The sequence below is a fragment of the Carassius auratus genome, chromosome 37, assembly GCF_003368295.1.
Source record: "Carassius auratus strain Wakin chromosome 37, ASM336829v1, whole genome shotgun sequence".
In the NCBI taxonomy this organism is placed as follows: domain Eukaryota; kingdom Metazoa; phylum Chordata; class Actinopteri; order Cypriniformes; family Cyprinidae; genus Carassius; species Carassius auratus.
In genome coordinates this window covers 12,658,675-12,679,467 of record NC_039279.1, presented here as the reverse complement: position 1 = coordinate 12,679,467, position 20,793 = coordinate 12,658,675, and the positions used below count along the sequence as shown (strand labels likewise).

General features: G+C 35.8%; 2 protein-coding genes across 2 annotated transcripts in view; both read right to left on the bottom strand.

Annotated features, from left to right (window-relative positions):
* LOC113056546 (forkhead box protein L1) lies at positions 1–2,958 on the bottom strand. Its single transcript, XM_026223318.1, has 3 exons — positions 2,634–2,958; positions 1,819–1,987; positions 1–1,327 (listed from the first exon to the last, which is right to left on the bottom strand). Exons 1-3 carry the CDS (start codon positions 2,741–2,743, stop codon positions 911–913), a joined length of 696 nt encoding a protein of 231 aa, XP_026079103.1. The 5' UTR covers positions 2,744–2,958; the 3' UTR covers positions 1–910.
* A 2,821-nt stretch (positions 2,959–5,779) lies between these two features.
* Positions 5,780–20,793, bottom strand: part of LOC113056241 (extracellular serine/threonine protein kinase FAM20C-like) — a 37,272-nt gene continuing 22,258 nt past the window's right edge. Inside the window, exons 4-10 of the mRNA XM_026222855.1 lie at positions 13,541–13,633; positions 10,418–10,533; positions 9,077–9,257; positions 8,870–8,979; positions 8,685–8,766; positions 8,494–8,553; positions 5,780–7,203 (exon numbers count right to left, since the gene is read on the bottom strand). Of these exons, the coding sequence (XP_026078640.1) occupies positions 6,945–7,203; positions 8,494–8,553; positions 8,685–8,766; positions 8,870–8,979; positions 9,077–9,257; positions 10,418–10,533; positions 13,541–13,633 (901 nt within the window). The 3' untranslated portion in view covers positions 5,780–6,944. The remainder of the gene's footprint in view (positions 7,204–8,493; positions 8,554–8,684; positions 8,767–8,869; positions 8,980–9,076; positions 9,258–10,417; positions 10,534–13,540; positions 13,634–20,793) is intronic.

Below are 20,793 nucleotides of genomic sequence, written 5' to 3'. Positions count from 1 at the left end.
TATTTTCAATGATTAATGCTTTATTGCCTTATATTGGCAGTCAAACAATACTTCATAGATCCCAGCATTAATTCTTATAAACCTACAAATTTAGCAGATATATTGTTTCATGTACTATTTAGTCACTACGCTTGTTTGATTCTGACTAAAAACCAATGACCAAACCAAAACTACAAGGGCTATGATACAATGCAATCGATTCAGCTGAGCAGTTTGTTTTCCCTGTCAAAAAACTGTCCATAGTTTAAAGATGCTTTCAAATAAACAGAGATTCCTGAACAAAACAACAAAAGCACGAAACCCCCCGGGGAGGGCTTTAGAGACGGAGAGCTCTGAGGAGCGTATGCTCAGTCTATCAGTGATTGATACGGATCACAGACTGTCAAGGGCCAATGATACACATTATAAACAACATATGTAAACAACAGAGCTGCATTCAGCAGTTGTGCAGTAAGCAGGGAATGCTGATTACACCAGCCTCATAGCTATGTTAGCGCATTTGTTTGCAAACACTTCACTAACTACAAGCCTGTGTCTGAAATTTGCAGTTTTTTTAGTTTTCACTTAAAGTAAATGTGAGTATTGTTTGAGTCACACTTTACAGTAAGTTAACATCATGATTAATTAACCTTTTCAAAGTGAGCATTATACTATAATATATATCCTGGAACTCCTATCATTATCGTCATTAAATCATGTAATACTTAGCCAATAAGTTACTATGTGTATTTTTTATTTTTTATTTAACTCTGCTAACATGAGCGACAGCAAACTTACTGACGGAAACACTAGCACACAACAAACTGCATGTTGCATAACAGGAAAGACTGTTTGCACACTATAGAAGCTCTAAAGTTTTTGGACTGTTTCAACAGCAGGGTATTTACTGATCTGCGTCCTGTGGATTTGGTTACATGGTCCAGAAGTGTAGATTGAGATGTTGTGGCTCCAGATGATGGATCACAGCTCCAGCTCCACTGTTAGGGGCTCTGAACCCTGGCAGAGGGTCCGGTGTGGAGAGAATGTAGTCAATGCTGAATTTGATCTCGGGCTCAGGTTTGCTCAGAGGTGCGTTGTTTTGGGCCGGTCTGTGACCAGTGTTCACGGGGCAGAAGGAATCTGAATCCATGGGTCTTACTGCAATGCCCTGGTGAGTGTCCATGGCAACAAAGGGTTCGACTGGCTCCTTCAGGCCCATTTTTAAGTTGCGTCTGCGGCGGCGGCGACGAAAGTTGCCGTTTTCAAAGAGGTCCAGCATGGACTCGCAGCCTGTGGCGAATGTCCAGTAATTACCTTTTCCTTTCTCGTTACCTTCCGTACGGGGCACCTGAGGAAAACAAATAATCAGCAGCCATTTGCAGCAAACCCCTAAAGATAGGAAAACCATTAGTAATAATGTCCTTACAATTATAACTATGGGTTTCTTTACTATTTCTTACATGTTTATTGCAACTAAGCACAGATTTCAGAACTTCTTGTGATGCACAACAATTCAATTCAAGTTTATTTGTATAGCGCTTTTTACAATACAAATCGTTCCAAAGCAACTTTACAGAAAATTATGTTTCTACAATATTTAGTAGTAGCTTATGGTGGTGACTGTCAGTTTGTGCACATTTAACAGGATTTTTAGAAAAAATTAATACAAGACGTAGTCAGCTAGACGATGAACATTATTAATATTATTAATTAAAAATTATTATATGATGCAGTCACACATGTAGCAATATTTGTATTAAATTTCCAGTATATAAACCAGACAACAGTCTTGGTACTTTACATTTACGTTTCAACATACACATCCAGTCTCCATCATACCTTAATAAAGCAGCTGTTTAGGGAGAGGTTATGACGAATTGAGTTTTGCCAAGCCCTCTGGTTGGATCTGTAATAAGGAAATCTCTTCATGATGAACTCGTAGATTCCTGATAGGGTAACTTTGTTCTCGGGGCTCTGCTGTATTGCCATCGCTATTAGTGCAATGTAACTAATAGAGAGAGAGTAAGAAAAGATTTGTCCCTTCACAGAGGTTTGTATCCCCTAATTTAGGAGATAAAAGCTTATTTGTAATAATTCATACACACACACACACACACACACACACACACAAATAACGAATAGAATATATTTCAAATACAGATTTATTAATCTTGATCAAATTGTAAAAGCTTCTATATTACAAGTGCGCTTTGTTCAATACGATGCAAACAACTTTTCATAATTGCTCAAATTACTATAATTATATTACATTATACATATTGCTGTAATTATATATATATATATATATATATAATAACTTTACAATAATTTTATATACTATAATAATATAATAACCTTGTATAAATTACATATAAATATTATTGCCTTCTGTAATGCTTCATTAAAATACCAAATACATTTTGGAATATATAATAATAAAAACATTGTAACAACAATACTAACATTAACTACTATTTAATTTAATTTACAAAGTTATTATAAAAGTGCTACATAAATTTGCTAAATTGTTAATACATTTTTAAATTATTAATACTTTTTTATAATAAATATTTAAACACCAACATTTAAAAAATAAAATAATAATAATAATAATAATAATAATAATAATAATAATAATAATAATAATGAAATACCTGTAAGCTGGTCGACACACTTTCTTCTCTTCATCAGTGCTGCATGAGGGGTATCCTTCTCCATCATAGTTAAAACAGTTATAAGGATATTGCGAGCTGTCAAACATCATCAGACGTCCAGGGTTGGCAAGCCTTTATGGTTTCTAGTAATAAAAAAGGCTCTAGCTGGCCAAGACAAATGAAGCAGCTCTCATGAGAAGTGTTTGTGGGTGTGTGTAGGGGAAGTGACCGGCTGCTGCTCAGATGCTCATATAATGGGCGTACATGACTGGAACTACTGTAAACGTCTGAACCCGGGGCGTGATCAACAAACTCCAGTCACTCATTCACTCTTTGATTCTGGGTGGTCCAGTCCTACTCGGGATTGGATGTTTTGTTTTGTTTTGTCCCGTTTCTTTTTATAGTCTGATCCTCCTATAATTGAATGTCGATTGAAACGTTAACAAACATGTTCCTCGTGTCTTAAGTCTGAACTCTTTCAGGTTGTTTGTGTTGAGTTGTGGCCTCTTGAATCACATATCTCTCGGCAACAACTCTTGGCTTCTGTAGATGCAATCTATAATGCGGCATAATGGCCATAAATTGTGTTTCCGTGACTAAAAAGGGGATGTGTGTTCAAAAGAACATTTAGTGGCATATGAGGGACCGAGAAACACGAGCAAACAGCCCGCGGCGCGAGATGTCTGTGTGTGGCCTCGATCAGACCGAGCTCACGACTGTCTGACTGGACACACGAAGCTCAGACATCTGTGACAAAATTCGTGTTTTTTTTTTATTTATTATTATACACTTCGTCAAAAGTGCCATTGATATGACATATTAGCAGGTGAGACTTGGACTTGTTGTTTTGCGTTCGTTCGTTTACAAACGCGAGTAGGCTAGTGATCACACAGATATTTGCGCTCATGTGGCGTTTCCTGTCTGAGTGCACAGAGAGTGCGATCTGATAACGGTCCCCGCGGAATCCCGGTCCGTTCCCACGACGCCGTTTCCTCTGCTGGACCGTCTGCGGCTGCTCTGATTGCTGCAGTCCGATTAGTGGTCCCTGTCCCCCAGACCACACTGCTCAGAAGACCATTACTGCACCAGCAGAAAAACACTGTGCTTCCATCAGGGGCAGACAATACCAGGGCTTGAGGCAAAACTGCTCCAAATATTTAAAAGGTACGGGGAAAATGACCCCGTCGTTTCTCCATGTAGCCTAGTTGTATCAAATGTTATAGGCATATAGCATTAATAGTTGATATGCCTAATGGATATACAGTATGCATCTAAAGTGACCTGCAGATGTCAGATTAGGCTTTTGTTTAGGCCTCAACTCTTATGATTAAAGCGGAAGTTTTTAACTTTTACCTGAGGAACCTCACTATTTAGATGCTCACTAAACAAAAACTCCATGTACCACTATAATAACTGTCATAATTTACTTTAAAATATTATTTTATGATCTATCTAAATTACAGTCTCTTTTTAGCTAATATGTTAATACAGTGGGGTAAAGGTATACAGCGGAACAACTTTAAAAAATTGTCATAGATTATGATCATAATCATATAATGAACTATGTCATAAAACAGCCTAGACGCTACAATCACTTCAGTTGTAAACACTATAGAATAAAGTGTTTCTAGCTGGACCAATTTGGTCACAAAAGTCCATTAGTTGGTCTAGATTGATAAATTGGACCCATGTAAACAAAATAATACATGATCTTGCTTTTAGAACAAACAATCTAAATGTGTTTTTGTTGCAATTTAATTAAAGAAATTATATATTTTTTTCTGTAAATACTTTATGATGATAGTGATATTTTTTATGGCGTAAAAATTTGAAAAGCAGTGCCTGCACAACATAATCCCCATGTTAAATGAACACTGCTGGTGTTCATATAATCAGTGTGGATTATACTGTATAAACACCAGCAGTGTTTACTTAATTATGGGGATGTATATAATTACTTTATATACATCTTTATAAGACCATTTGTTTAATCTTTTTTTATTGCACCATGACCAAGGGAAGAAAAAAACAACAGGAACAAAAAGTCTCATTAAGAGACAAAATATGACAGCAACAGCAAAACATACTGTATTTCTTTGAAAATGTGAAAATATTAACTGTACATATAAAAAACAACAACAACAAAATGTATGAAACTGTGATGTAGCCTTGGTATAATAAACCACATATATTCTGCTGATTACTTTGTCCTCTCCACAAGCGAGTATTCAAGTATTTCTCTAATTGCACAGGCAGTGAATTCACATCGTATTTACAGAACTTTTTCAGCAGTTAGTAGAAAAGCGTTTTGTACAATAAAGGCTTTAGAGAGTTCAACCTAAACACCCAACATCCTTCTCACCCTCAACTAAAAAGACACTTAATATTACAATGTACATGCTATACATTGAAGCATATCATAAAATTATACTAAGAAAATAGTTCAATCAGCAAAACTAACATGATCTCTGTGCTTCTGCCGATGACTTGAGGCTACTAAAAACCGAGTGGTATTAATGCTTTAGTTAACTGTCATGTACTGTTTCTTTAAGAGCTGTGTCATTTTTAAAAACATATCCCCAGTTCTGCATTGTAGAGTTTTTTTTGTTTTTTAAAACCCAATTTAATGTAATTACACATTTTTGTTGAAGATGTGTCTAATAGATCTAAAACACATCATTCACGTACACCTTTGAGCACAACAAATACGTTTTTCAAAATTTTAGTTTAATAGCATGAAAATTCTATAGTGACTCGTAGATTTGACATTATTAACCAGTATCTTTGTGCAAATTAAGGGCTACATTTTAGGTCATATGGAACTTCAGAAGTCACAACAATATTGATTATTGATATTCAAACGTTCAGAAAAAAAATATCTTGATGTGCTGGAAATTGTTACGTTAAGGATGTTTCTCTGAAATCCAGAAAACCATCAACTTTTTTTTTTCAACTCACACTAGAACAGATACTGCAACTAGTTTTATGCACTAGATGAATCTTCCTTTTTTGTTTTGTAACAGAATGTATGAATGGCATGTCTGGAATAATAAATATGGACCTCAATAAATAACCTTTAATCAGGTATAACATGATAGACTGGACACGTTTGTCAAGAAAACTCAAGAAAAAAATACATTGCTATATGAATGCACAGTTCTTCTTATTCCTCCTTGGTATGGAGAGAATATAAAGAATTTTATTTGAAGACATGGAAGTCTACATATATTCAGACAAAGGTGCACACGTCACATACAATGCGGAGAGAGTTTGTGAAGCTGTAGCTCCTCATAAGTTTGAACTGAACTGTCAGCTGAAACTTCAGCCAAACATTGACTGTAGCAGATGAACTTTCCTGCACATCCTTTACTCATTTCTTTAAAAAAATAGCTGCTATAACTCTAAGGTTCAAATAGTCAAATACCTTTCAAAGGGAAAGCAGATACTAGTTAAATGATATTCTGTTAAAGCATGGAAATATATGAATTTCAGTTATGTATTTATCAAGATCCTTTATAACAGTGGTTCTCAGCTGGTTTTGCTTTTGCATCTCACCTTAGACATTACATGGCAACACAATACAGAACCAAAAATGTTTATCATACAAAAATATGAATTATTAAAGTTAAGTCTACCGAGAGCTGCTTAGACTAACTGATATGCCAAATTATAAACATGACATCGGTCGAACAGGATAAATTACCATTTTGTAAAACCATATTTTTTGTCAAACTGTTATAAAGTAATAATATAAAAATGTATTAATATTATTATTATCATTGTTTAGGTCCACTAATATACCAAAATTATATCAACATAAGCTGAATAGGAACAGCGGTTTTTATTAATGTTTACTTGTTTTTATAAACTATAATAATTATTAATAACCAATCTGTATTTATTCTTCTTCTTCTTATTATTATTTCTGTTTTATTTGCATTGTATTTTATAAGCTTCAATAATAATACTACTAATTATTATTCTAATTAATTTATTTTATTATTTGCATTTAAGTGTTTTTTCTTTGCTGACAATGCACCAGATGAGAACCCCTGCTTTATAACACTGGTTGTTACATGTGAAGATCAGCTTACATTTTGGATTCAGAACTGCAGAACACCATTGCTTTCTTTGTCTACTGTGTGTGTTTATTTAACACATGGTCCATCCGTTGAACAATGAGTCTTTGGAATTCACTGAATTCAGAAAAGTTTATCAACAAGAGCATCTCTTGCAAGACGTTCATGGTCTATAGAGCTGTGGAGGGACTTCAAAGGACCCACCGGGGGGTGCCTGATCAGTCTGTGCCCACTACCTTTGTGGGACTGTGCCCGTGTTCATGCCCTCTGTGACCATGTCATCCTCTACTACGTTACTGTAGCCCTCCTTCTCAATGCAGTCGGCCAGTACCTGGAGCACCAGGTGCAGCCGGCGGTCCATGGCCTCCAGATGAGGCCTAATAAGAATGGGTGACAGCGTGTCAGTCTGCAGACTTTGCTCCATCAGAGCACTCAGTCTGAACTCCTCCTTAGCCAACAGCTGAAGCCGTAAATGAGTCGACTTCTTCACCCTGGGTCAAAAAGATCAGAATCAGCAACCAAAAGCCACCAAGTCATTTCCAATTATTTATGTATTGATTTAACAATGCATTTTCACGTGGATGATTAAATTAGGACGAAATTGAGACATTAGGAAATTAGTTACCGTATTTTTCGGACTATAAGTCGCACCTGAGTATAAGTCGCATCAGTCCAAAAATACGTCATGATGAGGAAAAAAACATATATAAGTTGCACTGGACTATAAGTCGCATTCATTTAAAACCAAGAACCAAGAGAAAACATTACCGTCTACAGCCACGAGAGGGCGCTCTATACTGCTCAGTGTAGTCTACAGGAGAACTGAGCAGTATATAGCGCCCTCTCGTGGCTGTAGACGGTAATGTTTTCTCTTGGTTCATGTCTAATTAATTTTGATAAATAAGTCGCACCTGACTATAAGTCGCAGGACCAGCCAAACTATGAATAAAAGTGCGACTTATAGTCCGGAAAATACGGTAATTAGTGTCCGGACATTTTTTCAGCAGCATTGGAGCATTTTACAAGTATTTGTACTTAATAGCTGAGGGAAAGAACTGCAATCTCAAGAATAATTGCACATGAGGTGACTGAATTAAAAACAATGGTGAAATATCGACTATTTATTCAAAGTATAAAACTATATTTTAAGGTTATTTCAAAATATACATATATCCATACAAATATTGTGGTATTTTGAGAGTGTAGGGAGACTCACACTCACTAGATTAACTGATTACATCAGCGCTTCATGGAAGATGGGATTTGCTTGCTGTGACTCTGTTTGGTCGAATTTTCCGTACAGCATTATGGGTAATGCAGTTTTTTTCACCAGAAATTCAGATTTTAAACATGATTATTTAAAAAAATAAGTTGAAATAATGCAAACAGGTGGCTTCAACAAAATATACCATCGATTAACATCCTCAGAGCTCTCATAAGGTCCGTCTTTAAAGGTTTATAATTTAATTGTTAAAAGTCAGGAACCTGACAGTTGTACTCGATTGCAATCAATCACATAATAATATTAATATAAATTCTGTAGAATAATGAAATCATATTCATAAAACAAGTTTAAATCATAGTTCAATTTGACTCACTCTGCTGGTCTTTTCATTCACGTTTGTGCAAATGACATTTCACTTACAGGAGATATTTTATATTTGTAGCTCTACTACACAAATAGTGAAATGTCTGTTAAATGCTGCTAAATTTGACAGGAATTTCTTGCAGTGATTTGACAAACACTGAACAATAAGTCAACTAATAATGCACATACTAACCTGCAGCACTGACTCAAAGGCACCAGTATGGAGAGCTCATCATGAGAATGTTTACCAAAGCTGAAGATTAAAAGAGAAATCACAGACATTTTTAATGACAATACTTCTGAAAACAGACATGGCACTTTAATAATGACAAATGAAAGAAGCTACCTGTATTGTGACAGTTGAAAAACAAAAACAAGTCCTACCCTCTTCCGTTATCAAGGTGAATAATGAAAGTTTCATTTCCAAATTTTTCAAATGTCTCATAATGATGGCGATCCATATTCCCTTTGAAGATATAGAAACATTATTATTTATCGCATAAATAGCTTGATTGTATTTCAGCTTCAGTTTTGTTCACTAACAATGCACTTCTCTGAAAGCCCCTTACCCATGAGGAAATCAAAAATGGTCATGTCCATGATGTCCAGCAGGCGTGTGCCGCTGTCATAGGGTGGCGTCTGCTTCACCTCTTCACAGTAATCTGGATCCACCTCCCACCTACACACACACACACACACACACCTCATTAGCTTACACTATATACTGTTTATATTTGATTGTGTTTCTCTTAATAAATGTGTGGTGTGGTCCTCACTCTGCTTTCTTGCGTTTGTGATAGGACCGTCTCCAGGGGTTTCTCCAGGTCCTGCGCTTGGCCAAGGCCAGGTCGGGAAGAAAAGCTGCTAAAGAGCCCTCGATCTGGTCAGGCTTCCCACACAGAGCATGCTCAGTGGAGCAGTAGTACGAACATTCACCGTAGAAACAGATGTTATTAGCTGGAGGGATGATAGAGCGTAATTAAAAATACAAAACAAGTCAACGTAAAATTAAAAATGTACCTCATTAAGACATGTTTCTCGCCTTATTGTGTATTAAATGCTTTTGTAAAAAAAAGCATGTACAGGTATCTCTGTATTGCTGCTTATTTACACTCTGTGTTGTGTTGTCTCATATAAATGAAAAATAGCAACTATAATTCATCCTCCTTTAGCATTTTTGTGCCCAGATTATTATACATTTGTTGTTTTACTTATTGCATTAAACATCTACTTTACAAAGCAGGTTCCTCTATTTGAAAGGAAAAACAACACTTTAAAGCAATTTCAGACTAAATGCATAAATACTGAAATAAATTGAATATTGTAAAAAGGATGAATAATACTATAATAAATTTTTTGTTAAGTTCAATACTTTTCACAAATCAATCAAACAACATTTTTACTGAATATACTGTTTCACATGGAAACACTTATTATTGTACTGGCTGTTGACAGTATTTCATATTGACTTTAAATTATGTTTTTTAATTATGCAGACTGGATAATCCCATCACAAGAATAAATTACATTTAAAATATTAACCTGCACTTTCTTTAAAACAACATACCCAAATAAAAATCTCTGTAGCTCTTGAACCCTGTGGTCTATACTCAGGAATCTGCTCTTGTTTGAAACTAGACACTTAGAAAATAGAAAGCTGTTATTTAATATCGTAATAATATTTCATAACAATACTGCTTTCACTGTATTTTTTAGCAAATAAACGCGTCTTTGTGAGGATTTGAGACTTATATATTATAAAATATTAAAATGTTTTTAGATGGGTAGTGTATATTTCTCAATGTCAGCCTGTAAAGGGGATCACATGGCACACATCTAAAGTTGATGTCAAACGAGGTCTCACTTGAAAATGACTTGATCAACAGCGCCTTCTACTGGTTACTCACAATAGTGTGTTAAAAAGCAATGCAAACTATAATAATTTAAAAAGAAGAAGAAGAACAAACAACACATAGCACACCTTGAACTGGTGATCAGAAAGGACCTTGCCTCAGTTAGGGTTGTATGGGCCAAAACGAACACTAACCGAAAACCATTCAGTGCTTATCAACTGATAATAGAATTAAAGAGAAATGGGACTGCTGGGTGTTGAGTACCTGGTGAAATGAAAAAGGTTCTCCACAGTTTTTTGTCACGGGTCACATCTCGTATCTCTTTGGTCATATTCATCAGTCGTCCAGTCACTGGCGGCACTCGACGGAAATCCAGGATCCTGTTGAACAATCAATGAGACCAAATGATGTCTATTTTCATATGTTCACTTTACATAATAATTCATACTGTTCATAATTTACATATTAAATTTTCATATCTACATACATATATGTATGTATATAAACTTTTTAAATAGAATATTGTAAACTAAATTAATATACACTCAAATGCTCAAATTCATATAGCAAATTGTTGGGCTAAAAGTATGGTAGACAAAATTGGCACTAACTTTTACCAGTAGAGGGCACTCATACTATTCTGCATAAAGTACACTTCATAGATTTTGAATAATAAATTACTACTCTGTCAAGGAATGCTTTTTTTTATCAGCTTTTTTTGTTACTGTATTTCATATTTCATAATTGGGCAAATAATACATTTTCATTCATAATTTATTTGTATCTTTTGATCGAACTGACTTTGAACGAAACTGAATTTATTGCTGAATCTGACAAATATGTAGGCTTTCTTTTTTTCTTAAAATCTATTCACCCTGCATGTAAGTGTAGGCCCTCTGTTGACAGGGCAAAAAAATAAAAAATAAAATAAAATTCTCTCTGAAACCAACTAATGGACGGGGCCTAAGGGATAAAAGCACTTGAAGCTCCTAATTGCCCAGTCATGCTGACAGAGATGACAGAGAGAGTTTGTGTGCTGGATCGCTCTCCTCCGCTCTCTCTGTCCCATGTAGAACTCAGAGGGAACTGTGGGGCAAATGAATAGCTGTCTTTTCAAACCACTCGTCTACCTCAATCCTGACATCCTCCCCGAAGCCACGCTACAATGAACGTTTCCCATCAACTAAAATCAGATAATTAATGGTACTTTGTCAGATATAGCCGTGGTGGGCTTGTGAGGACAGAGAGGCCCACTGGGTGATGGTGCTTTTAAATAAAAATAACAACCTGCACTTTTGTCTAACCCAGATGAACTTTATTTAGAAAAGCTAGTGTTTTTTTCATGCTCTTGGTTTGCGCTTTCTACCCACACACATGCCTGTGTGTACCGACTGGATTTTACTCCCGGCCAGATGTGCAGATGGAAGTGAGGCGGACCAGGCTGGGCCTGCGCAATGATTATATTGTGCCCAAGACACACGCTGTGTTCATTCTGACTCATGCTCACACTGCTGGAGACTAGAGGAGGAGTGCTTGACAGAGAACAGCACAGGACTCCACAACACACCAGTCGTGTGAGGGACCTCCATAGAGTAGACCAGGACCACCACAAAAATTCTCACATTTTAATGGCTTGGCCCCCTGTCTCTCAATGAGCGGAAAAAAAAACACTGCAAAAATGATCTTCTTAATGATTATTTTGTTTTTCTGTAAAAATCAACATTCTTAAAAATTATAAAATAACATAGATCAATAATATTTCAATAAAAAGGTGTATAAAATAAAGTAAATAAATGAAACCTAATTTAAAATTCAAATAAAGATAACAAACAGTATTATATTATATTATATTATTATACTCAACAAGGCTGCATTTATCTGGTTAAAATACAGTAAAAATAATAATATTGTAAAATATTATAACAATAACATATATATATATATATATATATATATATATATATATATATATATATATATATATATATATATATATATATATATATATATATATATGGATATTTCAATTTCTGGTTAAAATACAGTAAAAATAGTAATATTGTAAAATATTATAACAATAAAAATATATTTATATATATATATATATATATATATATATATATATATATATATACATATATACTATATATATATATATATATATATATATATATATATATTTATATGTATATATACATATATACTATATATATATATATATATATATAAATATATATATTTCAATTTATTGTATTTTTTATTTTTATTTTACATTATTTAATTTACATAACATTTACTCCTGTGAAAGCAAAAGTGGGCTTTCAGCAGTCATACCTCCAGTCTTCAGTGTCACAAGATTCTTCAGAAATCACAATATGCTGATTTGGTGCTAAAGGAACATTTCTTCTTATCACAGTTAAAAACTGTTGAGCTGCTTAATGTTTTAGTGGAAACCGTGATACATTTTTGTCCGGATTTTTAGACAGTTCAAAAGAAAAGCGATTATTTGAATTCGACATTTTTTTGCAAATGTTATCCCTTTAATGCATCTTTGCTGAATAAAAGCTGTATTTATTTATTTAAAAAATCAAGAATAAAGTTTAATTCCAGTTTATATTATGTAATATTATATTATATTATATTATATTATTATTTTTCTCCAGTAAATTATGATTTTTGTCCAGCGGTGCTTCTTTTTGACTAGGCCTGGGACAGTTTTTCCAGCTGTCCACCCCCGACCGATCACACTGATGAGGAGAAAACAAGACGAGAATGGAAAAAAACTATAATGGCAATAAATCTCAGAGTCTCAGATCACAATCGGGGAAAATCTGACTCATATAGCAAACAACCAATAAATTGGACTGTAATAAGCTGACAAGGACAGATGTCCATGGGTTATTGTGGCTGACACGAATTAAAGCCTCTCAATCACTGACATTCATCAGAAGGGTAATCACCTATAAGCAGACATTGTTGGATGGAGCTCGATTGGCGATCAGATACTGACGGATGTGTTTGTGTTCATTCAGAGTGAGTCATTACGGTCTCTCTGGATTTGGTGTTTATGAGTGTTAAACTGCAGGTTTCTGACTGCTTACTGCCCCGAGATACGCTCACATTCTGTACTTTCACACATACATATAAACACAAGTTCAAACGTGCGGAAAACACGCAGGACACACCGCAAGCGTTACACATTCACACACACACACACAAAACATTCTTGTGCAAATAAATGCAGCCCCACCGGTTCATATACACAAGCATGCAAACATTTACAAGTGGCATGTGGTGGATGTATACATACACATATAGATTCAGGGGAAGACAAACCTCTCACACACACACTATTCATGCCGGAGGCTGACATTTATGGGCCGTTACCTATCTAGATGATATGCTGCGATCTCAGCGTTGTGCCTCTCGAAATCGGAGAAGTAGAAGAAGTCTGGGGGGGTCTCCTGCTCCCGTGTCTGCCTGCAAGGCAAAGGTTAATTTGCTTTAAGTCCATTTCATCAACAAAGCCATAATCACAGCCCTAGCTAGCCCTTGAAGAAGACTTTAAAAGGGTGGTTCACTGTTTTTTTTTTCTAAGCTTGATTGTGTTTATGGGGTGCAGTCTAACGTGTTAATGCTTCTTCTTTTTTTAATGCATTATTTTTCACATAATTTACCTTTATTCCACACCGCTCTGTCCCTTCTCTGAGAAACACGCTGATCATTTCCTGCTTTTATAAAGCCCCTCCCTCAAAAATAGGCGATGGGCTCTGATTGGTTAGCTAGCCCAGTGTGTTGTGATTAGCTAAACCGCTTCTTGTGCGCGTCTACACGTCCTGCCCCTCACATCGCGGCATGTGCTCCGGGTTGCATTGTAAACAATGGTGTCGTTAATATCGCTTACCAGTTTGAGAAGCAGAGGATAGTATTGAAGAGGATCATGCAGTACCTTTCAATGGTAGGCCTATGTTTTTTGTTGTCTCATACTTTTTGATACGCTGTTATTTGTAAATGCTACTGCTTATGTTAGCTTTTAATATACGGTTTTATCCTGATTAAAGCTTTAATACCATATGGCAACTGCATGCATGTTAAACCATGTTAAACCATGTTTATCGCTTCTCATAGCTATGTGAAAATAAGTAATAAAATTGTTTATGCTCAAACAGCAACATTACACACTAACAACGCAATGAGCCGCCCCTTTAAGAAACGCTCCTCATTTTTTCTGGACTGAAGGTTTTTTTTTGTGGTTGTTTTTTTTTTTTTTTTTTTTTACATATTTTACCTTATTTAACATACTTAAATTTTATTACTTGACCATAAATTTGCTTAAAGAACACAGTTTTCCTTCCTGTATTATGTATCTCCTATGGAAATAGTTTGTTGGGACATAACATATCAAATAGTTCCTCCTTTAAAAAAAAATCAATTGGCCGTGAACCATGATCTGCTAGTTGCTATTGTTAGCGAGTTGCATTTGGTTTAAGGGGGAGGGAGAATCTTCTCCTAGAGCATTTCATTGGGAAAAAATCTGTGTAGTGCAGAAGGTTAATTTTATTAAGGAGTACACAAGCATACAGATAGCTTTAAAGATAACTGACATGGATTTAAAGCCACAAAATGTTTAACATCCAAAATTATGATATTGTACATGAGCAGTTAATAACAGACCAAACAATATGAAAACATAATAGTTTAATCAATACTTGTAGGTCAACAGAGGACATATCAAGTTCCAGGCAAGACAAGAGCCAGGGGAACTATTTTTAACCAACAGCACGACTTCATACGGTCCCGCTGAAATGTTTTCAGCAGACTCCATTTCAAACATACTTGAAATTTCTCTCTCTCTCTCTCTCTCTCTCTCTCTCTCTGAATGCTGTCCGAATGTCAGAACAATTAAATCCAGCTGGGATCTCTCCTTTCTCAACAGTCTAAAAGGGTTACTCCACCCCAAATGAAAATTTTGGCATTAATCATTTAGCCCCATGTTGTTCCAAATCCATAAAAGCTTTGTTCGTCTTCAGAACACAATTTAAGATATTTTGGATGAAAATTACACTGTCGTGGTCCAGAAAAGTATGAAAGACATGGTCAGAATAGTCCTTCTGCCATCAGTGGTTCAACTGTAATGTTATGAAGCGATGACAATACTTTTTGTACGCGAAGAAATCAAAAATAATGAATTTAACAACAATTCCTTTGTCAACAATCTCCTCTGTGTCTCTCCGCATCACTGTAGCACTATTTTGGAGAACATCCACTGAACGCAAGCAGCGTACACTCTTCTACGTCAGGTTTCTACATGTATTTACTCTCTGATTTGAATGAAAACAGTGCACCTGTGCAAATATCTTAAATTGTGTTCCGAAGACGAACAAAGCATTTATGGGTTTGGAACGACATGGGGTAAAGATTTAATGACAAAATTTTCATTTTAGGGTGGAGTATCCCTTTAATCACGCAAAAAGACGGTTCAAAACAATACATTTTCTGGAAAGTAAATCATGTCACATCCTAAAGTCTTTGTGGAAAACCAGCCAGTCTGAACCGAAGACAAAGTAGCTGGTGTGAAGAGTGCCAGCTCTGTAATGGAAACAGAGCCTTATCTTGGCAAAATCAGGCGTTCGGTATCGTCCTCAGCTGGCGGCAGTCGTTTAAGGCGCAGCTGTGAGGCTAACACGCTCACCAATCGTTAAATAACAAAGCATGGGACCTGCCAACCGAGAGTCTCCAACTTCAAATTCTTCTGCAGTCCGCTCCTCAGAGCCCAGGATAATATCGCTCCGTCACCAACTGTGAACCTCTTTTCAGGCACAAAGGCCTGGACTTGTGTTTCTGCTGGAAGAAGCAGGCCTACTACTGCGCAAGCTCAGAAGCGTCCTTGTAATGAACTCATTGGACCTTTGCCCCAGACACTCAAATGTTTCATTTTATATATGTGTACAGATGTTTCTTGGCCCTGTTGACTACCCTAAAACATTAATCACTCTTACTAGTTAAATTCTGTGCACTTTACACTATTTACAAGTAAACATTTTAAATATTTACTAAAAAGTAATTCAAATACATACAAAATATTCTCACAAATTGACAGTCTGACTGGAAAAATGCACAATGGAGATGCACAATAAAAATGCTCTGTTCACAAGAGATATTTCTTCACACATCACAACGACACAATTAATCTCAAGCTCTCTGTTGTCTCCTTGGTAAACAAGTACAATATTACAAAGAACTTTAACAGGTGCAAAATTGTTGGTTGCAATAAAAATTATAATAATCAACATTGGTTGTAATTTGTATAACAGTTCATAATATTTTCACTCAATAAATATGGTTTATATTAAAGTTTCCCCTTATTTAAAAAGGTAATAATATTTTCTTAATGGATTGTCATATTTTAAGATGAAAAAACACACTACCTTTCAAAGCTTGGGGTACCTATGATCTTTTGATAGAAAATAATATTTATATTCAGCATAAAATGCATTAAATTGAGCAAAAGTTACAGTAAAGACATTTATAATGTTGCAACAGATTTCTACTTCAAATAAATGCGTTATATTTATTATAGAATCGTGAAGAAAATATGTATCACTATTTCCGCAAAAAATTATCAGTAGCACAATTGTTTGCAACATTGATAAAAAAAATATGTTACATTAGCACCAAATCTGCACATTAGAAGGATTTCTGGAGAATCAGAATGGAGTAGCTAAATGCAGCCTTGATGAATAAAAATAAAAACCCTACCGACTCCAAACTTTTGGAAAGCAGTGTATATCTATATATTTATACCACATTTTTAAAGCAGCATCCGAGACAAAAAACAAAAACAAAAATTATGATCGGATTTAAAGTCTCTAAAGGAAACCCGTGTACCTGATAACTGCATCAGCCTGGTATCACAGCTATTATGAAAACTCGCTGTCTAATTTACTGTAGTATTATGTCTGTAAGCACTTACTGAGCACCACTGTACCCAAGCACTTGACCCTGACAAGGCCTCCATTGCGGTGACAGCACTTAGCATCTGCACACATCTGCTTTTCATCAGATAAGATTCCATCAAGGTAAATTCAGTGCTTAACATTAACTCCATAACACAAATGATCACAATAGGGAAAAAAATACAGGCTTTTTAAAATGCTCTGAGACAACAGCTGATGGCAAAACCCTCTGAGGATTGTTCTGTGGGTGGAGAACTCTAAATCCCCTCCTTTCACGCTGGCACTCCAGACAACCTTGTTAAGATGGAGCTTGAGAGCTCTCATTTATTCCCGTAAAACCCCAGAGAGACATGAGGAAAACAACACTCAACTGACTGTTGGACCAGAAAACTATAACAAAGGAAACCAGACACAGGCCAGCCTGTCAAAGGGTCAAAACAATCCCTGCGAAGAACTCTGTAAAGAACATTCAACACGAACGACACTTCGGAGAGAGGAAACATTCCTTCTGTATTAGTAAGATGGGTTTATGAGGCACTTCATATAAAACGAACAAAACAAATGTGTGTGGGAGATTGAAAGCCCAAGGTGAGTTTATTTCCATTTTATTTTCTTCAAGTGGATGTGGTTCACTATAAAAGATGCCGTGTGAACGGTTGACACTCTTAAATGAGCCTCGAGACGGGCCTCTGGGATGTGTGCAGACATCTTAAAACCAACTCTGCTGAGAGCAGGATGTCTCTAGCGATCAAAATACGCTGAGAGAGCGCTCTCAATGACCCTGTACCTCAAGGTAAACACACTGTTTACTCCTGCCAGACCAATAGATTATTGCTGCATGCAAACAGGCTCACAAAGACTGCCATATGCTAGCACTTGACTGACATAATGGCAGTTCAAATAGATATACTGGAATAAAACCAATTAATTATTAGGGATGCACTGAAATTGAACATTTCTGGCTGACAATTATTTTAAATGACTGAAGATAAAATTACATAATATTTATTTAAAATTATTTTTATATATATATATATATATATATATATATATATATATATATATATATATAATTTATTTGATTACTTCTTAAATCTAAAATTAATCATTGTATATGCTGGAAGCAAATTATTATTATACATTAAACTAATTAACATAGTTTGTTAACTTAATTTTAGGCTGTCAATGGTTTCTAATGGATCCCATTCAATCATCAGTTAGAGTCTCAACTATCTGTTTAAAAAAAAAATGGAAACAGAAAATTATAGAGTGAATAGTGAACATCAGAAAACAAAATCAAACAATTCTCTCATCATTTACACTCCCTCATGTCGTCCCAGATATATACAGAATTAATACAAATGAACATATTTAGAATAATAATCCATCTCTGTGAGTCAATATAATGTAAGTGAATGGGACCCTCAAAGTTCACGCTTCAAAAACCATGCAAAACAAACACTAGAGTAACCCATAGAAGAGTTTTCACACACACCTATCGTTTCACTTTAAAGCACACTGATTCATCCACAGTTTGCTTGGTTTTTGAAGTGTCAATTTTTTAGGGGCTTTTTCAATCATATGGATTCACAAAAAAATATTATTTTTCCAAAAAGTTAAGTCTGTGTTGTCTTAAAAGAGAAAACCAAATACAACAGGTATGTTACGAATGTAAGCAACAAACTAGATATTAGAGCTGACACTAGGAACTTCTGTTAATTGGCCCAAATTAGGCATAAAATAGCCAAATATCAGCCAATTGCTGTGGTCGAGATATATCCATGGCTATACAAAACAGCTGGCCTATGCAAACAATAAAACAGCAGCAGATGAGAAAATTGCTGATGGAAAAAGTGCAAAAGGTACAGGCATCCACACACACACACACACAAACTGATCTATTAAGAAAACATATGGGAGCAAACAAATGAATCAAACAGGAAACGGTATCTAGGACACTTTATTATGCCAAATCCCTTTGTTGGCTTTACAGAGGACGAACACCAAAAAAGCTCACACAATAGCTGCAAAAGCAAATTCATCTCACAAAGCCTGATGGCTGCAGCACTTCTAAAAGCTTATCCCAGCATTCTTAGAAGGGGTGTTGGTAAGACTGTGATGACGAAAAGATACAAAGCAATGTTCAGGCACATGCTTAAAACGTGTCTGGAGCCTTAAAGGGGCAGTTCACCCCAAAATAAAAACGATTAGTCATTATTTAATGATCCTAGCATCTTTTTATACTTGAATGACTTGACTTGTAAATGACTTCTAGATAGCTAGCAGAGTGTCCAAGCAGATCTTTTCCGTACATTGAAAGTAAATGGGGACCAGATTGGACATTCTTTAAAATACTTTGTGTGTGTGTGTGTGTGTGTGTGTTCCACAAAAGCAACAGGGTATGCTCCCATCATGATGACAGAATTATAATTTCTGGGTAAAAAAAAAAAAAAAAAGAAACAAGCTGTTGGAGCAAGTGCTAAATTGGTCACTTTTCTACAGCTGTTTTGCACAAGAGCCACTCTGTGACGTTTTGACTGTGAATGATTATCAAACGGAGCATTGTTTAAACTTCAGAAATGACCTTTGGAGTGAATGTCATGGCACTGGGAGCAAATATTAGAGGAAGATGCACTGGGACGAGAATAAAGCTGCATTTTGTGACTTGTTTGTGAGAACAGGTAGCAGGAAACGTCAAGGGGTGGCTCACGTTACAAACTTCAGCAGTTGCTATTTCTCACAATACAGCATAACATTTGAGTTTAAAAAGCCAAAAAAAACAAGCAGAAATGCTGGTATATGTTTAGCCAGGCAAAAAACAGTGACTTTCCACTCTTTTCCACCTTTTTCTAATTGTTCTGCATCAGGGACATGAAACAAAAAAGGCCAAGTCTGTTTCTAGAAACTTGTCAAAGCCAACGCCGGTGTAATTTTTCTTTGTTTGAAAATGTAAGTGGTTAATGCTTTTCCATCTCTGAAGGGCGACCTCTCCTGAGTTAGGGCTGAAGCCAAACTATTCCTCCTCGCTGGCCTAGAAGTGCTGCTGGCAGGTCAGCGGGGATGTCTGGTATTTAGTGTTGCGTCTGACAGCGGCAGTAGAGTTGTTGATGGGCAGTGAGTGAGAGGAGGCTGATGTTGGCCTTGAGCCTGCTTTATGTGAGGGGATATTGAGACCTGCTGTAAAAATTCCACAGAGAAACACTTTTTCTCTGCTGATGCTGCTTTTGCATCTCTGTTTTATTTTAAGGCTCTGACGAGCTTATTCAGGTACATCCCTATATTTGCTTACACAGGCAAGCATATATTTTTGGAATATAGACTTATATTCCAAGTCTACAATATAGACTGTAATGTGCTTGAATTTGAGCACTGAAGGGCCAGTTCTCCCCAAAATGAGCATTTTGTCATCATTTACTCACTCTCGTGTCACTTCCACACTTATCTTTTGTCAAAAAGCCTGTGTTTTGACAAGAATGAGATTGGAAAAATAACGAGTGAGATTTCAGGGAGTGTTGTGAAATCAGTTTGATCATTATTTTTGCAATCTATTCATCAATGCCAGCAGGATTGGGCTAAATTCAGAAAAACTTCCGACTTCTTATTAGTGATGTAAGCAGGACTTCTCCAATCATTTAGTCCAAATAAACGTGCCCCTGCAAGCTGAAGTACATCTGCCTCCATTTT

Coding starts and splice junctions, on each gene's coding strand:
- LOC113056546 (XM_026223318.1), bottom strand. CDS start 2,743: ATGATGTTTGACAGCTCGCAATATCCTTATAACTGTTTTAACTATGAT. Junction 1,988..2,633: donor GTGTGTCGACCAGCTTACAG/GTATTTCATTAT, acceptor TCTCTCTATTAG/TTACATTGCACTAATAGCGA. Junction 1,328..1,818: donor TAAACAGCTGCTTTATTAAG/GTATGATGGAGA, acceptor TGTTTTCCTCAG/GTGCCCCGTACGGAAGGTAA.